The sequence below is a fragment of the Hippocampus guttulatus genome, chromosome 14 (genome assembly GCF_054856545.1).
Source record: "Hippocampus guttulatus isolate MCC_2025c chromosome 14, RoL_Hgut_1.0, whole genome shotgun sequence".
NCBI lineage: Eukaryota > Metazoa > Chordata > Actinopteri > Syngnathiformes > Syngnathidae > Hippocampus > Hippocampus guttulatus.
In genome coordinates this window covers 10185138-10210998 of record NC_141274.1, presented here as the reverse complement: position 1 = coordinate 10210998, position 25861 = coordinate 10185138, and the positions used below count along the sequence as shown (strand labels likewise).

General features: G+C 44.9%; 4 protein-coding genes across 4 annotated transcripts; 1 reads left to right on the top strand and 3 right to left on the bottom strand.

Annotated features, from left to right (window-relative positions):
• Nucleotides 1–4679: 4679 nt before the first annotated feature.
• On the bottom strand, nucleotides 4680–12078 carry mcm6 (minichromosome maintenance complex component 6). The gene is made up of 18 exons (XM_086130127.1): nucleotides 11895–12078; nucleotides 11431–11577; nucleotides 11125–11235; nucleotides 10709–10796; nucleotides 10474–10635; nucleotides 10225–10390; nucleotides 9991–10136; nucleotides 9542–9692; nucleotides 9320–9461; nucleotides 7921–8062; nucleotides 7293–7400; nucleotides 6950–7105; nucleotides 6728–6856; nucleotides 6489–6653; nucleotides 6269–6392; nucleotides 5641–5835; nucleotides 5158–5297; nucleotides 4680–5069 (listed from the first exon to the last, which is right to left on the bottom strand). The coding sequence occupies exons 1-18, from the start codon at nucleotides 11990–11992 to the stop codon at nucleotides 4959–4961; spliced, it is 2481 nt and encodes an 826-aa protein (XP_085986253.1). The 5' UTR covers nucleotides 11993–12078; the 3' UTR covers nucleotides 4680–4958.
• Nucleotides 12079–16499: 4421 nt separating this feature from the next.
• LOC147194963 (C-X-C chemokine receptor type 4-like) lies at nucleotides 16500–18252 on the bottom strand. The gene is made up of 4 exons (XM_086128601.1): nucleotides 18026–18252; nucleotides 17746–17954; nucleotides 17380–17663; nucleotides 16500–17285 (listed from the first exon to the last, which is right to left on the bottom strand). The coding sequence occupies exons 1-4, from the start codon at nucleotides 18038–18040 to the stop codon at nucleotides 16690–16692; spliced, it is 1104 nt and encodes a 367-aa protein (XP_085984727.1). The 5' UTR covers nucleotides 18041–18252; the 3' UTR covers nucleotides 16500–16689.
• A 1030-nt stretch (nucleotides 18253–19282) lies between these two features.
• LOC147194962 (uncharacterized) lies at nucleotides 19283–21518 on the bottom strand. The gene is made up of 6 exons (XM_086128600.1): nucleotides 21309–21518; nucleotides 20984–21064; nucleotides 20461–20903; nucleotides 20324–20396; nucleotides 20137–20247; nucleotides 19283–20042 (listed from the first exon to the last, which is right to left on the bottom strand). The coding sequence occupies exons 1-6, from the start codon at nucleotides 21365–21367 to the stop codon at nucleotides 19646–19648; spliced, it is 1164 nt and encodes a 387-aa protein (XP_085984726.1). The 5' UTR covers nucleotides 21368–21518; the 3' UTR covers nucleotides 19283–19645.
• Nucleotides 21519–22137: 619 nt separating this feature from the next.
• LOC147194961 (UDP-glucuronosyltransferase 1A1-like) lies at nucleotides 22138–25847 on the top strand. Its single transcript, XM_086128599.1, has 9 exons — nucleotides 22138–22810; nucleotides 23661–23724; nucleotides 24058–24206; nucleotides 24336–24463; nucleotides 24573–24666; nucleotides 24752–24877; nucleotides 25065–25152; nucleotides 25251–25470; nucleotides 25555–25847. The coding sequence occupies exons 1-9, from the start codon at nucleotides 22343–22345 to the stop codon at nucleotides 25823–25825; spliced, it is 1608 nt and encodes a 535-aa protein (XP_085984725.1). The 5' UTR covers nucleotides 22138–22342; the 3' UTR covers nucleotides 25826–25847.
• The last annotated feature ends 14 nt before the right edge of the window (nucleotides 25848–25861 follow it).

Here is a 25861-nt window from a genome sequence, read left to right as displayed (position 1 = left end):
GACGAAAAAAATGACCATGTACTGTATAGTAAGGCGTTTTTAACCCGAAAAAAATGACCATGTATAGCAAGGCGTTTCGACATTTTTAGCCAAAAAAACGACCATGTATTGTAAGGCATTTTTGACAAAAAAAAAAGACCATGTATAGTAAGGCGTTTTTCGACGAAAAAAACGACAATGTATAGTAAGGCGTTTTTAGCCAAAAAAACCGACCATGTACAGTAAGGCGTTTTTCGACAAAAAAATGACCATGTATAGTAAGGCGTTTTTAACCCTAAAAAAACGACCATGTATGGTAAGGCGTTTTTAGCCCAAAAAACGACCATGTATTGTAAGGCATTTTTTGACAAAAAAAAAACGACCATGTATAGTAAGGCGTTTTTCGACAAAAAAATGACCATGTATAGTAAGGCGTTTTTAACCCTAAAAAAACCACCATGTATAGTAAGGCGTTTTTAGCCCAAAAAACGACCATGTATAGTAAGGCGTTTTTCGACAAAAAAACGACCATGTAAAGTAAGGCATTTTTCGAGTAAGGCGTTTTTAACCCGAAAAAAACAACCATGTATAGTAAGGCGTTTTAAGCAGAAAAAGACGACCATGTCTAGAAAGGCGTTTTAGCCAAAAAACGATCATGTATAGTAAGGCGTTTTTTGACGAAAAAAATGACCATGTATATTAAAGCGTTTTCAGCCAAAAAAACGACCATGTATAGTAAGGAATTTTTAGCCGAAAAAAAATGACCATGTATAGTAAGGCGTTTTTTAGCCGAAAAAAACGACCATGTATAGTAAGGCGTTTTTTAGCCGAAAAAATGACCATGTATAGTAAGGCGTTTTTAGCCAAAAAAACGACCATGTATAGTAAGGCGTTTTTCGACGAAAAAACCAGACGATGTATAGTAAGGCGTTTTTCGACAAAAAAACGACCATGTACAGTAAGGCATTTTTCGAGTAAGGCGTTTTTAACCCGAAAAAAACAACCATGTATAGTAAGGCGTTTTAAGCAGAAAAAGACGACCATGTCTAGAAAGGCGTTTTTAGCCCAAAAAACGACCATGTATAGTAAGGCGTTTTTACCCGAAAAAAACGACCATGTATAGTAAGGCGTTTTTCGACAAAAAAAAACGACGATGTATAGTAAGGCATTTTTTGACCAAAAAAAAAAACGACCACGTATAGTAAGGCGTTTTTAGCCAAACAAACAACCATGTATAGTAAGGCGTTTTTAGCAGAAAAAAACGACCATGTATTATAGTAAGGCGTTTTTAACCCGAAAAAAACGACCATGTATAGTAAGGCGTTTTTAACCCAAAAAAAACGACCATGTATAGTAAGGCGTTTTTAGCCAAAAAACGATCATGTATAGTAAGGCGTTTTTCGACGAAAAAAATGACCATGTATATTAAAGCGTTTTTAGCCAAAAAAACGACCATGTATAGTAAGGAATATTTAGCCGGAAAAAAATGACCATGTATAGTAAGGCGTTTTTTAGCCGAAAAAAACGACCATGTATAGTAAGGCGTTTTTTAGCCGAAAAAATGACCATGTATAGTAAGGCGTTTTTAGCCCAAAAAACGACCATGTATAGTAAGGCGTTTTTCGACGAAAAAAACTGACGATGTATAGTAAGGCGTTTTTCGACAAAAAAATGACCATGTATAGTAAGGCGTTTTTACCCGAAAAAAACGACCATGTATAGTAAGGCGTTTTTAGCCCAAAAAATGACCATGTATAGTAAGGCGTTTTTACCCGAAAAAAACGACCATGTATAGTAAGGCATTTTTCGACAAAAAAAAAACAACGATGTATAGTAAGGCATTTTTTGACAAAAAAAAACCCGACGATGTATAGTAAGGCGTTTTTAGCCAAACAAACAACCATGTATATAGTAAGGTGTTTTTAGCAGAAAAAAACGACCATGTATAGCAAGGCGTTTTTAACCCGAAAAAAACAACCATGTATAGAAAGGCGTTTTTAGCCCAAAAAATGACCATGTATAGTAAGGCGTTTTTACCCGAAAAAAACGACCATGTATAGTAAGGCATTTTTCGACAAAAAAAAAACGACGATGTATAGTAAGACATTTTTTGACAACAAAAAAAACCCGACGATGTATAGTAAGGCGTTTTTAGCCAAACAAACAACCATGTATATAGTAAGGTGTTTTTAGCAGAAAAAAACGACCATGTATAGCAAGGCGTTTTTAACCCGAAAAAAACGACCATGTATAGTAAGGCGTTTTTAGCCAAAAAACGACCATGTATAGTAAGGCGTTTTTAGCCGAAAAAAACCGACCTTGTATTGTAAGGCGTTTTTCGACGAAAAAAACGACCATGTACAGTAAGTCATTTTTCGACAAAAAAAAACAAACGACCATGTATAGTAAGGCGTTCTTCGACGAACAAAACGCCCATGTATAGTAAGGCGTTTTTAGCCCAAAAAACGACCATTTATTGTAAGGCGTTTTTCAACGAAAAAAATGACCATGTATAGTAAGGCGTTTTTCGACGAAAAAAAAGAAAAAAATGCCTTACTACATGGTCGTTTTTTTCGGGTTAAAAACGCCTTATTATACATGGTCGTTTTTTTCGTCGAAAAACGCCTTACAATACATGGTCGTTTTTTTCAGGCTAAAAACGCCTTACTATATTATGTCGTTTTTTTCGGCCTAAAAACGCCTTACTATACTATGTCGTTTTTTTCGGGCTAAAAACGCCTTATATACGATGTCATTTTTTTCGGCTTAAAAACGCCTTACTATATATACTATGTCGTTTTTTTCGGGCTAAAAACGCCTTACTATACTGTCGTTTTTTTCGGGCTAAAAACGCCTTACTATACTGTCGTATTTTTCAGCCTAAAAACGCCTTACTATACTATGTCGTTTTCTTCGGCCTAAAAACGCCTTACTATACTATGTCGTTTTTTTCGGCTTAAAAACGCCTTACTATACTATGTCGTTTTTTTCGGCCTAAAAACGCCTTACTATACTATGTCGTTTTTTTCGGCTTAAAAGCACCTTACTATACTATGTTGTTTTTTTCAGCTTAAAAACGCCTTACAATACTATGTCGTTTTTTTCGGCCTAAAAACGCCTTACAATACTATGTCGTTTTTTTCGGCCTAAAAACGCCTTACTATACTATGTCGTTTTTTTTCGGCTTAAAAACGCCTTACTATATATACTATGTCGTATTTTTCGGCCTAAAAACGCCTTACTATATTGTCGTTTTTTTCGGCTTAAAAACGCCTTACTATACATGGTCGTTTTTTTCTGCTAAAAACGCCTTACTATACATGGTTGTTTTTTTCGGCCTAAAAACGCCTTACTATACTATGTCGTTTTTTTCAGGCTAAAAACGCCTTACTATACTATGTTTTTTTCAGCTTAAAAACGCCTTACAATACTATGTCGTTTTTTTCGGCCTAAAAACGCCTTACTATACTATGTCGTTTTTTTCGGCTTAAAAACGCCTTACTATAATACTGTCGTTTTCTTCGGCCTAAAAACGCCTTACTATATACTATGTCGTTTTTTTCGGGCTAAAAACGCCTTATATACGATGTCATTTTTTTTCGGCTTAAAAACGCCTTACTATATATACTATGTCGTTTTTTTCGGGCTAAAAACGCCTTACTATACTGTCGTTTTTTTCGGGCTAAAAACGCCTTACTATATATACTATGTCGTTTTTTTCGGGCTAAAAACGCCTTACTATACTGTCGTATTTTTCAGCCTAAAAACGCCTTACTATACTATGTCGTTTTTTTCGGCTTAAAAACGCCTTACTATACTATGTCCTTTTTTTCGGCTTAAAAACGCCTTACTATATATACTATGTCGTATTTTTCGGCCTAAAAACGCCTTACTATATTATGTCGTTTTTTTCGGCTTAAAAACGCCTTACTATACATGGTTGTTTTTTTCGGCCTAAAAACGCCTTACTATACATGGTCGTTTTTTTCAGGCTAAAAACGCCTTACTATACTATGTCGTTTTTTTCAGGCTAAAAACGCCTTACTATACTATGTCGTTTTTTTCAGGCTAAAAACGCCTTACTATACTGTTTTTTTCGGCCTAAAAACGCCTTACTATACTATGTTTTTTTCGGCTTAAAAACGCCTTACTATAATACTGTCGTTTTTTTCGGCCTAAAAACGCCTTACTATACTATGTCGTTTTTTTCGGCCTAAAAACGCCTTACTATACTATGTCGGTTTTTTTTCGGCTTAAAAACGCCTTACTATATATACTATGTCGTTTTTTTTCGGGCTAAAAACGCCTTACTATACTGTCGTTTTTTTCGGCCTAAAAACGCCTTACTATACTGTCGTTTTTTTCAGGCTAAAAACGCCTTATACTATGTCGTTTTTTTCGGCTTGAAAACGCCTTTCTATACTATGTCCTTTTTTTCGGCTTAAAAACCCCTTACTATACTATGTCGTTTTTTTTTTCGGCCTAAAAACGCCTTACTATACTGTCGTTTTTTTCAGGCTAAAAACGCCTTACTATACTATGTCGTTTTTTTCGGCTTGAAAACCCCTTACTATACATGGTCGTTTTTTTTTGGTCAAAAAATGCCTTACAATACATGGTCTTTTTTTTGCTAAAAACTCCTTACTATATATGGTCGTTTTTTTTGTCGAAAAACGCCTTACTATACATGGTCGTTTTTTTTCGCTAGCACATGAAACAATTTTATTGGCGAAAACCTACATAATTCAGTACAGTTGTCTCAGATGAACAGCATATTTACATCAAATGTGACAAGTAAACCTCAGTTTTTTTGATGAACAGCACAATCAAATCTTTGTACAACAGTTGCCACGGCCAATGCTACCGTTCTGTAGTCTGACATATAAGCAGATGTTCAACACCAGGGTAACAAACAAAAGTTTCTGTCAGAGCTTGCGTTTGTATAACGGAAACGAAACTGCAGGAGGGCAAATAGGAGTTCAGTCTTCAAGGGTGTAGTTGGGATTGACGACCAGAACCGCCTCTTCTTCTGTGCTTTCCGGCTCGGAGCCCTTCAGGCCGGACTGAGACAGCTCAATGAGGATGTGATCCTGCGGAAATCAAAACACGCTGGATGAAGAGATGGAGCCAGACCCGGCAATCCAAATCATCAATTCTTCGTGCGGCGGGTCAACTCACAAAATGCACCAGCCTGTGGATGACCTTCTCGATCAGTCCCTTCTTGTTGATGAGCTCCTCCTCCGAGTCGATCTCGGACTCGATCTCCTTCAAGTACCAATTGACCACTGCGTTTTTCTTCAGTTCCTCCTCTTCCTCGGCTGCGGGGAAGATCATGCAAAACAACATTCGTTGCTGTAGCACTTCATAAAACATGGGAGGAGCTCTCACCCGTTTCAAATCCCCTTTGCGGCTACGATGCCTTTAACTCATTCACTCCCAAAGACGTTTTTAAACGTCTTTTCAGACTTGGTCCAGAATTGGCTGGTCCTGAATGAGTTAACTTTGGAAATGAAATTCTGCATTTAGAACAGTTGAGATGAAATATGGCAAAGGCGTTTTTTCACTTCTCTACATGAAATGCACTCGGCTGAGGTGATTCGGGTAGGCTGAGCAGGTGCAAGTGTGGTGCAAAAAGCGCCTTCGGGGTGAAGGGCAAAATACCTTCTTCTGATCTGCGCAGATGCAGGACGAGCAAGTTGGAGATGCGCTGGTACTCGGCGAATGACAGACGCATGGACGGTTTGGGCTGACTGCCAGCTTCAGCGTGGCCGTTCACACCGTTGACAAGCCCGTCGATGCCATTGACGTGCCCGCTTATTCCATTGACCTCGCCATTCACTCCGTTCGGGATGTTTCCTGCATTTGAAGGGGTGAAAATGAGAGCATCTCTTATAAATGACACAGCGGGGAAATCTATTCTGCTGACTTTAGACTAAAAGCCGAGACGGCAGGAATCGAGTGCAAACTAAGAATGGATTCCGTGGTCAAGGTCACTCCAATGACATCCGATACAAGAACTTGCCGTATGTACAAATGTCTTTACAATGAAAGCATCGCTATGGGTAACAGTCATCTTAGGAAAGGGAGACATTTGGAAACAGCTCGTGTTTGATCTTGATGCCACACGTTTTCCTAATATCCCAGGCACACTGAAAACAATTTTGAAAAAGAACATTTTGAAAATCAGCGCCATAGCAGAAGCGCAAATGATATATAGCCCCGGAACACTTTGACTTGGTCTTCAATATGAAGGGAGCGCAATGTAATCCTCCACGAAAGCCATCCGTACCTTCTTCTGGGAGCTCCTCCTCTTCCTGTTCGTCATCTTGCTCCAGGTTGATGTCGGGCGTTTCCACTCTGATAATGGACTTATTCAAAAGACGGAACGCTTCCTTCACGTGTTTGGGCTGTACCTGGATTCATGAAGGGGAAGACGACATTATACTTTCGAGCTAAAGTGCGTCTGCGCTTTGTCCTTTTTACGAGAGGCCTTTTCTCCTCGGACTGACCTCATCGCAGCAGTGCATCCTGGCCATGCCCTCCGAAAGGCGGATCATGCTCTCCAACTGGCGCACGGTTATCCTCCAGGCCGACTTGGTCACGCCGCCCGAGCCGTCGCGCTGCCGCAGCCGCTTGTACTGCTCGACGATGAACTCCTCGGATTCGCTGGAAATCTGTCGAAAGCAGAGCGCCTCGTTTACTCCTAAGAAATGGCCGCTCGACAGACGCTACGATTCGGCCGACGCACTTTGGGTTTAAACTGCCTGGCAAACAGCAGGTATCTCCGGATTTCATCCAACGAGTACAGCCGGTCCACCGATTCCTCCACTCGCGAGTGGAGATCGACGATGCGCCTGGCGATGGCGTAATCCGTCACCTGCAACGCACGCAGAGCGGTCTCCCGTTCAACCAGCACGCCACGTGACCGAGGTCAGACGGTCAATCCCGGACCAGTAAGACAGCAACCGACCTCATTGCAGTCATCCACCAGAATGAAGAAGAGGTCGAAGCGGCTCATGATGGGGGCGGTCAGGTTGACGTTTTGTTTCAGACTCTTGCTGCGGTCGTAGCGTCCGTTGACGGGGTTGGCGGCAGCGAGGATGGATGTGCGAGCGTTCAGGGTGGCCTAGAGACGAAATCGGATTTCAGGTTATGTTTTATGTTGTAATGTAGAGAAAAAAAAAAAAAGACTGATTTTAAAAGAGCCAATATCGGAAGAATTCGAGAACCTGGGTTCGTATCCATAACCTGAATTATATTTGTCAACATGTGTTAAAATCCTGCTTGGCGTTGGTTTAAATGGACGCTCTCACCTTGACTCCAGCCTTGGTGATGCTGATGGTCTGTTGCTCCATCGCCTCGTGAATGGCCACTTGGTCTTTGAGGTCCATCTTGTCAAACTCATCAATGCAACACACGCCCTTAAGACAGGTCAGCACGTATTTAAGATAATTACATTCAGGAAGACTACTTAGGTTACAATCTATCCCACTGTAGATCACCTTGCTATAAATTTCAAGGACAGAGTATATACTGTTTACCGTATTTTCACGACCGCACCGTATAAAAAGGCGCAGTGTCAGTTGCGGCTGCTATCACTGCCTTTCACACACACTCGAGACGCATTGTATTAGGGGACGCAGGGGCCCCCGTGCATTTTGGAGAAAGTACAAGACTTTTAAGGGTGTCTTATAGTCGTTAAAATACGGTATTCATTTGTCGCATCTTCTCTTCAAACAACTTGACAAAAACGTCAAAGCCAACACAATGAAGAAATCCAAATGGCCTGCTTTTGACAGCTCAAAGACTGAAGTGTCAATTCAAATGTACGTTCCTAGCAGCAGACGAGCATACTAAATCCAGTGTCTTGATGTAGGAGACAAGAAATCGTGCTGCGGCGGCTCTGCTTGATTAAACAAAGACGAAAAGAGAGAAACTCACGTTGTCAGCCAGCATCAAAGCTCCGGCCTCAATGACAAACTCGTGAGATTCTTCATCTCGGACGACGGCGGCTGTCAGACCTGCAGCGGTGCTCGCCTTGCCGCTGGTGTACACGGCTCGGGGGCTGAACTCCTCCACATGCCTACAAACACACAAACGCAAGCGCATACGCTCAGGCCAACGTCTGTCTACAACGGAAGCCATTTAAACTTATTGGAAGACACTTTTTTTTTTGTTTTTTAACACACATTGTAAAGGTATTTGAACCAGGGTTCCCCAGCTTAAGGCAAGTTCAATTCAAGACTTTTTAATGCCACTTGAAATAAAATTTAAGATCAATTTCACAATGCTCCCAATGTGCCATGTCGTCCAAAGTTGCTACAGTACCATACCTGTCAACTCATACGGTTTAGCCATAGTTCAGACGGATTTTGTGGTGAATCTTACGTATATGGCCGTATCGCACAAATCATAAGGGTTCTGACCCCCCCCCCCCAACGGGTAGTTCCGTTTGCTTTTGCCCAGAATGGTGCTAGTCTACTCGAATGCTTTCATTTCCGGTAACTTTCCAGTAAATCACGTGGTTCCTAGTTGAAACCTGAGTGCTGAATGGCTATTTTTTTCTGTGTTTTCAATATTTGGAGTCGGTGAAAAAAGTAACGCAGGAAAACAACTCTGAATACAGTAATGCCACTAAGTAGAATAATGATTATAACCAGACATTGTATTATGGAGATCTACAATAAATATCATTGAAAATTCCGTGGGGGTTTTTTTTGCCATTATTTTGACATATAAAATGCTTTGGTATGTTATAAGGATTTTTTGCTCTTTATAAGGATTTTTTTGGTAGTTTATATAGGTTGGCGCTCCGAAAAGTTGACAGGTATGCAGTACATAAATGAGGTGCATCTGTTCTTATGAGTCCCAGCAAAAAAAAAAAAAAAAAGACATCATTTGGTCATCACAAGTACCGTGGAAAATTATTTTTTTGAAGATTGTTCATCTATTTTGAGATTTGAGACTATGTAACGCATGTTAATATAGTGAGACTTTTGAAAGGTGGATTAAAGATCGTTTCATGCCAACTGAGAAACCGACACAGATCACAAGCTTAAAAAGGGACAGAAAATTGATACATGTGGCTTTAAGAGGCGGGGCTTGGAGATTAGTGAGTAAGCATGTGCGTGTCTGGGTGTGAGCGGTGGCAAACTGCTGCTCGTTGTTTTTATATGCACGCACGCTGGTAATAAAGCGCACGGGCATCTGTCTGTCTCCTTTCCCACATACAAGCGCATCACAGTAAGTAGACTATAAAAAGGATTGTTATGAGATACACTGAGGAAGAGTATTTTAGAATATTAGTGACTATTTGCACTGGACCTGTTTGTGCACCTACTTGAGGAACTGGCTCTTGGCAGTACTGGGGTCTCCCACGATACAGACGTTGACGTCTCCTCTCAGCGAGGTTCCCTCCATGGTCGTCTTGGGGACGCCTCCGAACAGCATGAGAAGGATGCCGCGCTTCACCTCGTCATTGCCTGCGCGATTGCAGCCGCGTTCAAAACGATGCATCTTTTACCAAGCGCGTTTGTTGTTGGGTTCATTGGGCGGCGCCGACCGTGGATGGTGGGGAAAAGGCTGGTGCACAGGTTATGGTACAGGTTCTTGTCTTGACTCATCTCAAACACCTTCTCCCACTCTCGCTCGGTCATCTGGCTCTTGATGCTCTCGGCCGTTTGTTCCTCCTCCCGCACCTCCTTGCCGCCAAACTACAAATAGAAACGTCACCTTTAGAATCCGGCAATGGCTCAAAACCTCAACACCGCCCACGGTCGCGCAAATCGGAACTCAAACGTTGTCATGTTCGAGTTTCACAAAAACTCTTGACTTCAGTCAAGTGAGACCGTAAAGGGGGGCCCGCCTATGTCCGGTCCTCGAGAGCCAATATCCCGCCTGCTTTTGAGGTCTCCCTCTCCAACACAATTGATTCAAACGATCAGGATCGTTATCAAACTTGCTGAAAGTGAACCAAGAATTTGGGTCTCTTGTTGCGTTTTTTACTCTTACCCGAGGGTTGGTGGGCGTGACATTACAGGCCAGGAAGGCCAATCTGTAGGACAGCTCTCGAACTCCCAGAGCTTTCAATCCCCTCAGACCCTCCGACTCGGAGCGCTGAGGTCCACCTACCCTGGTACTGGTCTCAGCTCGCAGACCTGGGAAGGGAATCCACACAATTAGATGATTAAAAAAAAATAAAAAAAATCCAAAAGTGAGAATGAGTAAGACAATTTGAAACCATACCAGGAGTGCTGAGCTGTGAAACGTCTGGCACCACAATAAGCGTGCCAATGAAGTCGCATCGGTCGCCGGCCTGAGCAGTCTCCACCGCCTCGGCTCTCAGGACGATCTCCAGTGAGCGCGGGATTGAACCGCGGGGCAGCTCGGCCTGCGTCTCCTGGATACGCACCTGAACGTAGCCAAAGACAAACCGCATCATCACACGACCTTGTGATCTTTCACACACACGCGCGCCCGTGAACTCCAAGTTACCTTCTGGAAGTCGATGAACTTGGACTTGTGCGTGTCGAGGTGGAAGCGCGAGCGGTTGCTGCAGGCTGGGTTTCGGCAGATGGTGGGCGGCGAGTACTTGAACTGCTGAGGGACGTCTTTGATCACCGCCTGACAGTCCATGCACAGGAAGGTGCCGCTGACCTGAAAACCACAGAGATGGTCACGACCTAAAACAGCGCCGGCCACCAGCGAACTCTGCGAGCGGATGACTCACCAGTTCAGGGTGGACGGGGTGTGTCCTCACAACCTGACCACTGATCCTCACCAGGGTGCCGATGCGCATGGATGACAGCTCACGAATTCTGAAGTACACGGCAACATTGATCAGTTAATCTTACAATCACGCAACGGTTTAAACACAATCACCGCCGGCCCATGGTAAAACAAAGAACCTTTTGACTTCTATAGCCGTCAATGGCAGTAAATGAGTTAAACAAAACAATGATGGGAGCCAATGCTGTTTAAATACAAATTGGAAGTAAACCGGGACATGCATCCGTCTATTCATCAACAGTTGGAATCTGTATTGACTCTGTTGTAAAGGTTCTGGTGCATCTTGGACTCATCCTGAAATCTCATCTGAGAGTTTAATATCGCTAATTTTGTGCGAGTGGTGTATACGAATCTCACTTGTGTCTAGTTGGCAGATCTTCAAGGGCCACGTAGAACTCTTTTGTGAGAGGAACATTGCCATGATCCCTCGCAAAGTTGCGGACGGCCCGACAGAGGAAGGGGTACACTCTGAAAACAGGAAGCAGCCAGAATCACTGACACACATGCATACAATTACTACTTTAAAACAAGTCTTCATTTTCAAAACATCCCCAGCAGTGCGCGCTCTTGTGACAAGTCTGATCTCTCCCCTGGGCCTTCAGTTTGACAGCGATGAGTAGACACAACTTCCACATGAACAACGCAAGTTCAAAGGCTTTGCACCTGTAATATTCCTCTTGGATGGTGGTTGCCAGCTCCTGGTTGAAGACCTCGAGATCAATGAAGCTAACTAGCAGCGTGTTCCTCTCAGGTCGGATCAGCTCCTCAGCCTCACGGACATACTTCACTTCTCCATCCGCAGTCTGGAACCTGAACACGTGTCATTATTATTACTATTATTTATTGCAGTGGTTGGAAGTAGTGAAGTCCAAATATTTGAAAACATGCCTTCTACTCTTCTGTCAAAAGGCTCGTTACTTTTTCCAGTAACTTCCACTCCATTTTTAAAAAAACTTTTACTTAAGTAATAAGTGAATAGAACACAATACTTTTACCAGTTTTGTCTTACACACGTATCTGCACTTCAGAGCCTGAGTACTTTTGCTACCTGTTTAAATGCATAATAAAAGCGTACGAGCATACCCCTTTCGCGAACAACTATGCATCGAGCGTTTTGCTTGACTTACTCCTCCAAAAAAGCCTGGAACAACTTCTGACACTTGTCCGCCAACTCGTCTTTCACCATCTCCCCGACATTCTCTGCGGCCGCTGTGGCAACATCCATGACGATGTGATCCAAAACGAGTGTATAAAACTCGAAATACGAAACAATGCAACCACAGGACCGAACAACGACGTCCACCAAGGAGGGCAGAGTTTCGCGCCAAATGTTACATCACGTGACGTTTGGCGCGCCACTTTCGTCCAGTCAGAACCGGTATGTAAATACAGCAGCGTTTCTAACCAATCAAGAGTTACGCTCTAGAAACACCGGAAGTGACGGGCCCGACCGAGTCCAATGACGTTTAGGGAAAGGTCATTTCGGCCAAATACTTTCGATTGTGTGCTATTTTCTGCATTCTATCCATTTGAGAAGTGTATGAAACATGCTCGTTTCATCGCTGTTGTTTTCTGGCAAATACAGTTTAAACTACTAATTATATTGTCAGAAATTGAGTTTCACATGTGTCCACGAGAGGGCAGTGAAACTCCCAATTTTACCCAGCACTGAAAGATTGATTGATGGATGACAAGTAATGACCTTCATTTACAACCTAAATTCTGAAATTTGAGCCATGAAATTGTATTAAATTCTTCCAACGGACTTATTTCCTCTTCACATAGGGCCAGTTAGCTTCGAAGAGGTTATTTTTTTCCACTTAAGAAATAAAATCGCTATTAAAAAAAACTTTTATATTTGCTTGGGTTGGGGGTTTACTTCTCATTGTCTAATATTTGCATTTGTTTGATGATCTTAAATAATAAAGTGAGGAAAGTATGCAAGAAAATAAAACTTTGAGAAGCGGGCAAATACTTTTTCACAGCAATATACATTAAATGTATCATTATTATTATTATTATCATCGCTTGTTGAACATGATCAGATGAGCCAATTAAATTTTTCAGAGAATACAAGTAAGTGCATCGCTGTAGTGTTCGGAAAGTGACTCGGCATCTCTCCAACAGGCGTTCCTTACTTCCATACTTACGGCCCCGTCGGCCTCGAGAGCCCTCCCGAGCCAAGCCCCCACATTGACTTGAATCCCTTCCGCTGCCAAATCAATTGTCCTCAAATATCTCCAACAAAGTTGATACTTCCTACACAACTGCTTTCAGCTGACTAGTTGTTTACACGGCAAAACTCCACAATGCGCACAGGAACACAAGGCCCCTGCATATCAAATTGGACCGAGGCAGGGGTTCAATCTCAGCACCATCTGCGAGATGAAACACTTTATTATTTCATTCCCTTCTCCCGCGGTTCCCATATCCTTGCCGGCTTTCCATCTGCACAAGGCGCTCATTATGAACACTGTCAGGAGGCAATTGGTTTCACCTGTCACATTGTATTAATCCACAAGGAACAAAGCAGGAAGTTGTTGCACGCCATTTGGACGAAACCCCGCCACTTTATTTCTCCTCCTGTCTTGACCTCTGCTTTTCCCACGATTGTTCAGTCACAGGAAACTCAAGACAAACTGCGTCTGAGTATGAGAGAACCTGACCACCTGTCGGCAAACACTTTGAGACAAAACAGGCAAGCAAGCAAATGCCCCCCCCCCCGCACACTCGTGCGTGCTTACATGCCCCTTAAGAGCATCCTGAAAGTCAGCATTAAGAGCATTCAAACATTTAATCCCGAGAGCAGTGCAATTGTTCAGACGCTCACGGCAGTGAAACCACAAGTGAAAAACTCGTCCTGCTTGGATGCAAAACAGCAAAGCAACCAATTTCGAGCCTGCCTGTAAAAGAATTCCTGCAGGCAAAATGGTGCCTTTGTGCTGTGAACCGCGATAACATCACGACAGTACATGTCGTGAAATGAAAATCCGAAGAGTGCAGGATTAATAAAATGATATTGTTGCTTAGACATCTGTCCATTTGTCAAAATACAAAACACAAACTCCTGACTAAAGTTCCTGAGAGGAAGAAACAATGATAAACAGGATAACTGCCGATGGCCTGTTCTGAGGGGGGGTCACGCATTTCCCACATGATGAAACCGGTTGTGCAAAGCAAAGATGTGATCATTTGGTAGTCAGTGCTTGTGAAGAAAAAGTGTGTGTGTGTGTGTGTGTGTGTGTTACAGCTGCAATCCAATCAAATCACAAAAATGAAAACAAACGCATCTCATCTCCGGTCCAATAAAGTACTTCGGTCTTTAGTTTATTGCTTTTGTTTTTTTCCCCTCAACATTAGCATTGTGGTTTAATTGAAATGATGTCCAACACGCTTGTGCCTCGTCATGAAGCAAACATTTCTTTGCGCTAAAAACATTTCATTTAAATTTTCATCGTCCGCAGCAAGAGGAAGCGGAGAGAATTCTATTTGGGTGATGATTGGTTGGTTGATCAAGGAAGCATCATCTGGATTTCTGCCGCATACACGTTTGCAGTAGGGTTGTACGGGGGCTGCGATTTCAGCATCCTTTTCTGTCTCCTCCACGCGGTCACATTTACTTTATTGCCGCTCTCGGCGTTGTCAAGCGCAGTGCTGCTTGGTTTGCCTGATTGTTTGAGCTGCTTGTTTTTCCTAAAATGAGTTGCAGGAAGTCTTTCCTGTTTTGAAGGCCCTATGAATAGAAGGGGGGGGGGGGGGGTGCTGGGACGTGAGAAAGAAAGGCCTGCGGGTTGAAGGTGGAATTTTACGTGGTGCCCCACGTTGACACGCGACATTTGGACACAAAACTCTTTTTTTTTGTTGGTGTTGGCGCAACCTTCACCAAAACTTCATCATCCGTCTCCAAACTCTCCTCTTCATCTTCATCTTTTTCTTTGATCCAGGAAACCGGGCACAGTAAACTTCCAGCTTCTGTTTCGCTCGCTTCCGGGTGGAAGTGGCGATGCGGGGAACACTCTGGTTGTGTGCGCGCGCGCTTGTGTGCTAAAATATTCCCACGAGCACCAAGTAGAATAGCAGATGAATCCAATATTTGCCAGCGACAGAGTTGCAGGTTCAAGCGTTGACTTGCGGAGCAACGTGCAAAAGTAGAACATCGCGACGAAGCTCCGACGTGTTCCGCGTCAACGTCTTGCCACTGAAAATCAGATCGAACGACGAAACAAGTCAACGGCTGCTTTGAAAAGCAACATTCGAATCCAAATAGAAAAGACGAAAATCAATACCTACGAAATGGCTTCCGTATCATGCATGCGTAGCTGAAGACGTTGCTCGGCCATCAAATCCATTTGTGAAAAGACGTCAACCACCGTTAGTGTGAAATGCTGAAAAGATGGACGCTAACACTTGACCTTGATGACGTCACCACTCGACACTCAAAACATAAACACACAAAAAAAGAAAAAATCATCAGATCACCGCCACAAAACCTTTCAATCAGACAAAGGCTTTTTATGAGCGTGACGTGGTTTCTCGATTGAGTGCTTTTTCTTTTCATTCGATGGCCCACAACCTGCTTACGAGAACATTATTTGTGTCTTAACCTTCCCGACCCCGTTTTGCACCTTTTGCTCACACGCAACAAAACCATCATCGCACTCGCACACAAACATGTCCACACACACCGCCTGGCTGATTCACCTGTTTTCACACGTCACTTCCCACAGCCATTTTATTGTATCCGCGCTTTGGATCAGTGGCGACCGATGTTTGGTTTCAGCTGGTTGATCTTGAAGTCACACTGTACTGCGAAATGATTGCAACAGAAGCAGTGAGGCCTAAGCCAATTCACATGATTCAAAAGCATATTGTGAGTACGGAGCGCTTCAGAAGTTCAATCGAAAGAGTTCCAGGCTGTGTGGGTAGCAAAAGTGAACACTCTCCTCCTCCGGGTCAGTTCTGACGCCAGGATCACATAAGAAGGAAAATGTCACAGAATCGTTAGCGGCTTTTAGTTCTCTGAAGAAGTCCTTGAATAGGATGGAAGAGATCCAAGAGGAGCCTTGGAAATCAGGGTCAGCCGCTCCGTGAACCTTGGCAGACTTAAGGGAGCCAAACTCGTTTTCACAAAGATGGGAGGAGGCGGCCAGCGATAAACTGTGATGAGCGCGGTTTGAAAACTGAAGACATTACAGCCGAGCGCACATGCACAGGACATCTCCGTTGTCCGGAAGTGGAAGAAATGTCGCAGACACAAGAAATCCAGGGGCTTGTCGTGTCAAACAAGATTTTGTTTCGCTAGTAGATCGAACACACAAAAATGTGTGCTTTGGAAGGAAACTGCGGAAACTTCTAGTTAGACGCCGACTCTTGTGGGCTTCCGTACTGTGTTACAAAAATCGGCAGATTCCCGTGTCACTCGCTTGAGAAAATCATGAGCTGAATCTTTTCTATGTTCAAAAGCGATTTCTTACTCCTGAGACGTGACGTGAAAATCAATTTGCAAAAACTCAAATGCCCGAGCGAGTGAGGATGAAGAACCAATCGCGGTGTCATTTTCTGCATGGTGGGGACAAAACGCATTTGACACATTGGCACACAAATGATGACGTTTCCCGTTTGAAGTGGGCTGCTCATTGCGCTTCGGTGCTCTCAACTTTCAGACTTCAAGCGGCAATTGCGTTGCCCCCGGTTGGAATTAGCTCAGGAAGAAGACAGTCGGAAACGTGACACAAGAGTTTTTATCCATGTTTATTATCCACCGTTCCAGCACAGGGAAAACACAGCAGCACCGACAAGAAATCCGTGAAGAAAATATTTACATGAGAATTGAGAGAAGACTGCCAGCAGACTGATCCTTAAATTCTCAGATTATTTCTGTTACACACACACACACACACACGCCGACAGGATAAATTAACCCTAGCTAGAATGCAAACTGGACGACTCGGACTCCGTGGTTGTGGAGGCCCCGTTGCGCCGTCGGGGTAAAACCTTCAAACTGGAGACCCGGCTCAAGGTCAAGGCTCTCCGGGCGGAATTTTTGAACCCCGCCCCCAGGAAAGCGTACAGCAGCGGGTTCAAGCAGCAGTGCGCGAACGCCAAGGGCTCGGCCACCGCCAGCCACACACCCAGAACGGCCTCCAGGTGGCAGCTGCGGGGCAGAACCTCCAAACGCAGCAAAGCGTCCGCAGAGATGCCGGCGCCGTAGGGAAGCCAGCACACAAAGAAGCAGAGCACCAGGGCGATGGTGGTCCGCACCGCTCGGCGCTTCTGCCTTTGGCCCCCGAGAGGTCCCCGGGTCAGCCTGGTGACGATGACGCAGTAGCACACCAGGAGCACCAGGCCCGGGATCACCAGGCCCACCAGGACCAGCTGCAGGTGAAAGACCGCCACCCAGAGAGGAGCATTTTCCGCCGGGTAAAACCTCTGGCACAGGGTGCTTCCCTCGCCTCCTTCTTGAGTTCGGGCAAAGATCAAGTCGGGAACGGCCAGCAAGCCGGCGGGCAACCAGGCGCCTGCGGCCGGGCGTGTCCCCGAAGACAGGCCGGTCAAAAAGGGAGAAGCGACGGCGATGGCGGACCTCGTCGAAACGCGAAGGGAGACACTCACCCGCGTAGACCAGTCGGTGCGCCAGCATCTGCCTCAGGCCGCCCGTGTTGGTGTCCGTGGCTCGGACCACCGCCAGGTAGCGGTCCAGACTGATGAAGGCCAAGATGAGCACGCTGCCGTACAAGTTGACCGTGTAGATGACGTGCACGCCGACGCAGGCGACCGCGCCGAAGCGCCAGTCCGCCAGCGCCGCGTCCGCCGCCCAGAACGGAAGCGCCAGAACAAAGAGGAGATCGGCGGCCGACAGGTGCAGTCGGTAGCGGTCGGTGAGGCTGGATTTGGACCTGAAACGCAAGCGAAGGGAAAGGGAAGACTCAGTATTTGAAGGAGAACGTTTCCAAAGGACGGCTCATCCGGGCGTCTCACCTACGCTGGCAGCCCAACACGAAGACCACCAAACCGTTGCCGGTGATGCCCAGGAGGAAGATGAGGGCGTAGACCACGGGTAAAAAGACCTGCTGGAAGTCTGAGGTCATCACGTGCTCCACCTCGCAGGGCTCCTCCAGATCCGCCCCGACGTCGCCGGAACCGGAGCCAGAACTGCTGTCGTTGTATTCGTAATCAAAGAGGATATGCTGGAGACGACAGGGAGGATGAGATGCCGCGTGAAGCTGGACGACAAATGCTTCGGACGGGGCTGACCTACCTCGTAGTACGACATGATGGACTTCTATCTCCGCCCGGTGAGGTTGGGACGCAAGCGGCCGGGTTATTTAAGTCCTGGCGGCGCTCCTCCCTCAAACGTTCCAACCAATCCGCGCTGAAACGCTTTTCCTGTTTTCCGAGGCGTCAGGTGCTGATACCGCTTCTATCGCAGGATGCCGCCCTGCGTGTGCGCGCGCGCGCCGCTTGAATTGTTTTGGCCCCGTGACCCCCCCCCCCCCCCCGGCTTTGTGATCACCGAGGTCTATTGGCAATCCGAAAGAACGCAGAGGAGGTACAGACAATGCGTGTGTGTGTGTGCGTGCGTGGGGAAGTGGAGCGAGCCCTCTCTGCGTCACTGATGCTCATGTTCCAAGTTTGCCAAGAGATGGGCGCTGATAATCGGGGGGGGGGGGGGATGGTGAACGGCGTTCACACGTTATTCGACACCCAAAAATGTGAGCGTTTATCCCGCAATTTATTTTCCTTCCTCCTCCTTCCGCTTTTCTCCATCCATTCAAACGATTCCATGACATCTTGGCGATTTTTTTCTACATTCCCCGGATTGCCATTTTCCCCCAATGAAATGACCAAGTGTGCTCATGAAAGCCCACATCAAATGATATTTTGCTCATCTTTCCCTATTTCTTGAATGAAACCATTCCGCACTAAAAAGCTCATTCAAGATATCTTGGGAACCACATTCCAATAATTTCCACACTCCCCAAATTCCACAATTCCCAAATTCTGAAATGAAGAGCTATTTGACACATGTACCTCCTTCCGCATTTCTTGATTGATCAAAATTTTCACGGGGCAGATTTCGATGGTTTAAATGTCACGGCTGATCCGCGTGCTACAATACGGAAAGAGTCACCGTTCTCAATTGTTTTCAAAGACGGCAGCCTTTTTTTTTGCACCGCTCAGTTTTCTGCGCGGCGTGGAGCGAGTCTGCAGACGTCCTTCCTGTCTCAGCCCTGAATGTCCATCCTCTTCCAGCGCACAAATCCCGTGAACAAACAGTAAGGCAATGCCCAAATCCAAAGCGTTCCACTTTCTAAAGGGTGCCGGTGGCTTATCTCAACCTTGCCTTCCTCCAGGTTCGGCGCTATCAGCCTCAAAAATCTCAGAAACAACATCACAGAGTAAAACACGTCGATGGACACCCGTCACTGATTTTTGACGGGCCCCAGGGCGGGGCTTTTTCTTCTTATATTATAGCTCAAGCAGACGGCGAACAAAGGTCAACATTGACGCCGTCTTGTCCTTCAGTACAGCATTTGTAATGTATTTGCAGTCAGCGCAGAAAGGAGACTCAAATCCAAATTTGAAGAAAAATCATCTCAGGGTGTCCCTCATCAACAACAGTCAAGGCTTCGGTCTTTGTTGAAGGAATTGGAGCGCAGCTACTTGTAGCACGAAAGAGAAAAGTACAGCCATTTCGAGTGGAATTCTAACTTAGAAAGACATTCATTCTGAAATCTTGCCGACTCCGCTTTTGACAACACCGTTAAGAGAATAAACCGAGTAATTCATTAGTGGTGGCTAAACAACCACCTTATTTGCGAAACTTCCTTTAGCCAGCCAAACCAGCAACTTGAACAACGCGCCGAGCCGAAAGTGTCTACTGGGTCTCTTTGAAAATCATGCTGCTGTTGCCACGTAACTGGGCGAGCAAGTCTTGGAATGCCATCTTGTTCCTCTGCGCTTTTGGCTTGGGTGGGAGGGCCCCCGCCTCGGTGGTCTCCGAGGTGAACGTACAGGGAATGTTGGTGGTCACATTTGAGTTGTTTTCATTGCTGCTTTCCCCACTGGAACATCCCTCAACATCAAGACCGGCACGAGTCCAGTCAGAGCTGTTCCTCTCGTGACAGTAGCCGCTGTCGTCCTGCAGGAGTCTGTCGCCGCGGAGATGCTTCTGCTTGACCATTTGAGGATCCTGAGAGTCATCTCTTGCCCTCTTCCTTTGGCCGCTATTCCTTTCCTTTCTTACCAGCACTTTGGGAGGCCGCCTGAGGTTCCTGACGCGCAAACACATTCAGCGGATTTTGCGGAAAACAAGTCAGTCCAACGGTCTTTTCAGGGAAATGGGCATTCGGAGGTTTCGAGCATTACCTCTGAAGGAAAACATGCAGCCTTGAGCACAAGTTTTGATGCTCATCATCCTTTGCTTTTTTCTTCCCCTTCAAACGTGTGTGAACAAGGAGCACACTGCGGGAAAGTTTCCTGACAAAACAAAATCGAGCGTCTTCATTTCTGCTCGCGTGCCACCTTCAGCATTCAGGCCAAAGGTTTGACTCACCCCGAATGAGGTAGCCGACTTGGCTTCCACTTTTTCAGCAGGACCCAGTGGTCGCACGTTAAGGAGGTGGGATCTGAAATACAAACCACAAGAAAGATAGGAAGCCCCTTGCAATAAGCAAGCCCAGCTACACTTACCATTATCCAAAAGTTTATCTTTGATGGGAGTTTTCAACCTCTTTGCCCTCTGGTAAAGTTTCCGACAGGAGGGGCAGAGGCCACTCTGTGGTCTTCTCTTTTTGTTGGGAGCCTTGACCATCAGTGGGGGAGGAGCAGTGCTGAAGCAACACTGATCATCTGAATCATCTAATCCTCGATCAACCACTTGTACGCTCCTACCCTCTTCAGGCTCCTCCTCCACATGACTGTTGATGACATCCTTGCTCTCTCTGTTCTCATTATGAATGTCACTGAGATCAAATTCCATCCTTCTCCTCCTCCTCTTTGGCCGAACCTGGCGTTGGATGACATCTTCACTTAGGTTGGCACTTTTGTCTTGCTTCCTATTTGAAGTTGTTTTCAACCTGGAAGAGTGTCTAGTCTTCATGGTCACTCTCCAATTCAGATTGTACACTAAAGAGCTGTAACCAAATAAATATAAGAGTTTCATCCATCAATGATGTCACACTATGGATACACAAGGTTTCAAGTTAGACCTCACCTCTGAAGGAAAACCTCCAGTTGTTTTGATTTGTTGGATGATTCAAAGCAATCGGATTCATATTCGGTGCTACCTGGAGTTCTGTTGAATAGAGGACAAACAAAAACACTCGAACAAAGCCAAATGAAAACAAGCTTATTCTGATATTTAAGACCGAATAATATCAAATACTTGTCACCCACAAATTCAAATCACATGTTCATGAATCTCCGCTTGTCTATCGCTGATTAAAACGTTCTCAAATGTAGCTAGCTAAAGGAAAGAAGCTTCCGCCCAGACGCGGGCTATCAAAACTACGAACTGAAAGAAGTAGCGTTCATCTTACTTAATCTCAGACGGCTCACGGCCTGCTTGTGTTGGCGCTTCCATCGCCGGAGTCAACATCAAACTCGAAATGTGGAGCCACGTGCCTGCTTCTTAACATTATGCCACATAAGCTCGAAAACCTGCTTGGTTTTCATAACAAATGCTCAACTTTCGTTCGAACCTTACTAGAACTCAAAACAGGCGTCCTTCTTTCTTCTTCGTTTACGCCATATCAAGCTAACTTTGGTACACACTGCCCCCTCGCGGTCACATTGTCGCTCTATTACAGGAGTGAAGAAAAACAACCCTAAATCATGATGCGACCTTTGTGCTTCACTTTAAGTGGGGTGTTTTTTGGGGGGTGCTGAGCATTGTTGTTTGTTCCCAAACATACTTGTTTGTCTAAATTATGGCCAAAAACGATTTGGTTTCATTGGACCTGAACACATTTTCTCTCATTCGTTTGGGAAACTTCAAGTGTGTTTTTGCAAAATGTACAAAGTAAATTAAATTATATCTGGTCCCAGTCTAAACAGAGCAGGGTTGAGGAATATAACTTGCATATCTCTGCTGTTAATTTTTACTTCTTGAAAATATATATTTTTAAATTTTCAAATGAAAATTTGACTTTACTAAAAATGTAATTTTCCTACAGATGCATGATTCAATTCTTGGCAAATTTAATTCATATTCGTAAAATCTTCTTTGCGTTACATGAGAGGATATCAATGGTGCTACATTCCCCACGGTAAACATTAGGGGGTTGCACGGTTTACTAGGCCTTTGCGATAAGCGTGAGAACTCATCCACTTTACTTCATCCAGGGATGATCCTTCCACTTGAAATAGTGAACCATCCACTGAGAAAGTAAATGACTGATCCTGCCTTATCAAACAACTCGCTCATCTCACAGGGAGGACTTTGAACACACACAACGCTTGGAATTCAACGAGGAATTTCAGCAAGCAAGACACAGGAAGCAGTCGCCTCGGGGAGAATTTCACTTCATTTTTTTTCACGCAGCGTGCGCTGCCCAGACAGGAAAAGACAACAATGAGGGCGATAGAAGTGTGCACGCTCTTGCTGCTAAACATGGCTGATATCGTGCATCAGGCCAGAGGATCTGAAGCAAGAGACAACATTCCTGCAGGTCACGCCGGTGCTTACGTGGGGAAACTGCTGGTGGTACCGATGGATGGGAGCCACTGGGTGGGTTTGAAGGCCATCTCTCAGGAAATGGGTCGGCGCGGGCACCGGGTCACCGTTGTGATGCCAGAGATCACCATACTGATCGGTCCGGGGGAGCACTACGAGACGCTGACCTACCCTCTTCCATTTGACAAGGCTTTTGTTGACTTTGTGATGTCCAAAAACGAAGACGTGCTGGGAAAAGCTACGCAGCCTTTCCTGGAGAGAATTCAGGAGAAATTCTCGCAGATAAAAAGAATTACAGAATTGCTTCACACCACCGCAGAGAGCCTTCTGTTCAATGCCAGTCTGATCTCACATCTGGCTCAGCAGGTGAGTGCCTTCCAATAATAATAATAATAATAATAATAGATTTTATTTATAAGCGCCTTTCAAGACACCCAAGGACACTTTACAATAACAAAAAACACAAAATAATACAGGTTGAGCAGCACAACCTCATATTGGGTTGTTGTGATTTTGTATTTGTGACGTGTCTGCCAAAACTCATTTTACTGGACTTATTAATACCCTACTCATGAAAAGTTAGCGGTATTGGGCTGTCGGGTGAAATTTCAGGATAAACCTGTACTATTAACTATACAGGTGAATGTAATCTGACCTTCGGTGAACTTTGGAATGTCAAACTTTGCCATTTTGCACTTGACATCTGTTGACATCATTGGCCAAGACAACGTCTAACATTCGGTCAAAAGCAGCCCGCCACTGCGAGGCTTTGAAGGGATGATAAGCGAGGTGGCCACTGGGCTGAGAATGTTTCAATGTCATCAGCGCGTTAGAGGAGAGAGACTGGAAGAGTCACAGAAAGGTACAGAGGTGGACAAGTGAATGGGTTGATTCACGGTTCAAACACCTGTTGGGAATTTTGCTGTTCTGCCCTTTTGTCAGAGAACAGCAAGTTGTGCAAAAAAAAAGGACATTAACAATTTACAGTTAGGCATATGCATTCCAACAATTTAGAGAGGGTCAAATTAAGTTCACAAAGGTTAGAGTGAATTTTAGGTTGAAAATTCCAACCTGAATTCGAATATTCCTAACTTTTTGTGAGTAGCATTTTTGTCAGCCATATCAAGTTAAGTACAACGGTGAGGATGGTGGGATGGATTTTGTCGATAGCGTAACTCTTATGTGGATAACTCTTCAACTCCTCCTTATTCCACAGAGATTTGACGCTGTCCTGACAGACCCCATGGTGCCCACTGGCTCTTTGATAGCTCGGAAATTAGGTGAATGCACTGAGATACGTTCCATCCATTTTCTAGAACGCTTGTCCTCAATTGGGGTCACAGCTGGAGCGGACTGCCCGTTCTCAAGCCAAACACGGCGCACATAAAAACAAGACGATCATTCACACTCAGTTTCACACCTATGAACAATTTAGAGTCTTCAGAGAGCATTCAATCAATCAAGCAAAGCCAAGCGGAGAAGAAATAGATTTCCCCCACCAACGTGCATGTTTTTGCTCTGTGGGAGTACCCGGCGGATCCGCAGAAAACAATTTGGTTTTGATTTTTCACTGCAATTTTTCTCATGACCACGTTTTTCTGGATCCTTTTCAGGTATTCCCACGGTTAATTTACTGAGGGGAATTCCCTGTTTTTTGGACATGCAGTCAACAGGGTGTCCTTCGCCGCCTTCCTACGTGCCTCGCTTCTTCACGGGCCTCACAGATAAAATGGACTTCAAACAAAGAGTCATCAACACTCTGGTGAATACTGACACCGTTTTCAAAGTGTCTGGTCATGATATTTGTTTTGGTTAAGAGTGTCTTCTTTCTTTGAAACTACATCATGTGAAATGTGGAGCTCCAGCTTGTTTACCATCCGGTGATTTTCAGGTGAGTGCGCTGGAGCCTCTCCTCTGCCGAGTCATCTATTGGCGCTTTGACCAAATTGCCAAAGAGTTCCTGGAAGAGGACGTGGGTGTGGCTGAGGTGCTTTCTGACTCGGCAATTTGGCTGCACAGGTAATGTGCCAAAGTCATTCCATTCAACCGTTAGCAGAATTATGAAAAAATAAAAGGGCCACACCCCTCATTCTGCAAGTCTCTGCTCTAAACAAATGTGTTGGAACAGGATTGACTTCACAATGGAGTTTCCACGCCCATTCATGCCTAACATGGTGCCAGTCGGGGGCATCAACTGCAACGTGAGGAATCCTCTGCCTGAAGTAAGGCCCGAGTATGTTTACAGGTGACTGCAACTATAATGCCTGTCAAATGTCAAAGAAATGCCTCACTGTGTCTTTGTCCAAGGATTTGGAGCCCTGGGTGTCGGGAAAACAGGGATTTGTTGTATTCACGCTGGGCACTTCGATGAAGAAAATGCCAGATGAAATAACCCAAGTCTTTCTTGAAGCGTTCAGACAGATTCCACAGAAGGTAGGCCGTCGTCATTTTGGTGATGAATTTCTTATTGGTAAATGACATATTGCAAAAAAAACAACAAAAACAAAACCTCTTCATGCTTAATGTCTACACAAATATTTGTGAGCTAAGTATTCTGTCTGTCTGGCCAAACATTAATGCAGTACTTGGGGAAAAAAAAACAAAAATTTTTCTTTGTTAGGTAATATGGAGATATTCCGGACTTGCTCCTGACAATACACCAGAAAATGTCAAGATGATGAGCTGGGTGCCCCAAAACGACTTACTTGGTAAATAAACTCCTGGCTGTAACGCTATAGTAGGATGGTTATCAATGCAACATTTTCTGATCGAGTCTACGATGTCATTGCTCAACCAACTTTTTTAGCTCACCCCGGAGCTCGGGCCTTCATCACTCATGCTGGCTCACACGGTCTCTTCGAGGGACTTTGTCATGCCGTTCCGATGGTGATGGTACCGATTGGCGGGGACCAGCCTGACAATGCAGCAAGAATGGCGAGTCGAGGAGTGGGAGTGGTGTTGGATATTTCATCCATCACTGCAGAAGACCTGCTACAGGGACTGAATGAGGTCATAAATGACACTAGGTAGGGATCCCCCCCCCCCCCCTCGGTGTGAACACATTGCCGTAGAAGTTTGAAGGTGAATCCAACTAAAGGTCATTGTTTTAGGTACAAAGAGAACATGAAGAGGCTGTCAGCGTTACACAGGGATCGTCCCATTGATCCACTGGACCTTTCGGTGTACTGGACTGAGTTTGTGATGCGGCATAAAGGAGCCAAACACCTTAAAGCAGCCGTCCATGACCTCAACTGGTTCCAGTACTTCTGTCTGGACGTAATAGCACTACTTGCTACAATTGTGCTGGTTTTGATAGTCTTGACAGCGAAATGTTTGAAGTTCTGCTGTCGGAAACTGAGCAGAAAGAGAAAGCAAGACTAGAGTGGCAGTTGAGATATCTGATTTATGAATGAAACA

Coding starts and splice junctions, on each gene's coding strand:
- mcm6 (XM_086130127.1), bottom strand. CDS start 11,992: ATGGATGTTGCCACAGCGGCCGCAGAGAATGTCGGGGAGATGGTGAAA. Junction 10,797..11,124: donor GATCTGCCAACTAGACACAA/GTGAGATTCGTA, acceptor CGTGTACTTCAG/AATTCGTGAGCTGTCATCCA. Junction 5,298..5,640: donor TCTGCGCAGATCAGAAGAAG/GTATTTTGCCCT, acceptor TCTTCCCCGCAG/CCGAGGAAGAGGAGGAACTG.
- LOC147194963 (XM_086128601.1), bottom strand. Junction 17,664..17,745: donor GTGTTGGGCTGCCAGCGTAG/GTGAGACGCCCG, acceptor CTTGCGTTTCAG/GTCCAAATCCAGCCTCACCG. Junction 17,286..17,379: donor GCACCGACTGGTCTACGCGG/GTGAGTGTCTCC, acceptor GCCCGGCCGCAG/GCGCCTGGTTGCCCGCCGGC.
- LOC147194962 (XM_086128600.1), bottom strand. CDS start 21,367: ATGTTGACTCCGGCGATGGAAGCGCCAACACAAGCAGGCCGTGAGCCG. Junction 21,065..21,308: donor CGTGAGCCGTCTGAGATTAA/GTAAGATGAACG, acceptor TCTATTCAACAG/AACTCCAGGTAGCACCGAAT. Junction 20,248..20,323: donor AGTCGGCTACCTCATTCGGG/GTGAGTCAAACC, acceptor TTGTTTTGTCAG/GAAACTTTCCCGCAGTGTGC.
- LOC147194961 (XM_086128599.1), top strand. CDS start 22,343: ATGAGGGCGATAGAAGTGTGCACGCTCTTGCTGCTAAACATGGCTGAT. Junction 24,464..24,572: donor TCGGCAATTTGGCTGCACAG/GTAATGTGCCAA, acceptor GTGTTGGAACAG/GATTGACTTCACAATGGAGT. Junction 24,878..25,064: donor TCAGACAGATTCCACAGAAG/GTAGGCCGTCGT, acceptor TTTCTTTGTTAG/GTAATATGGAGATATTCCGG.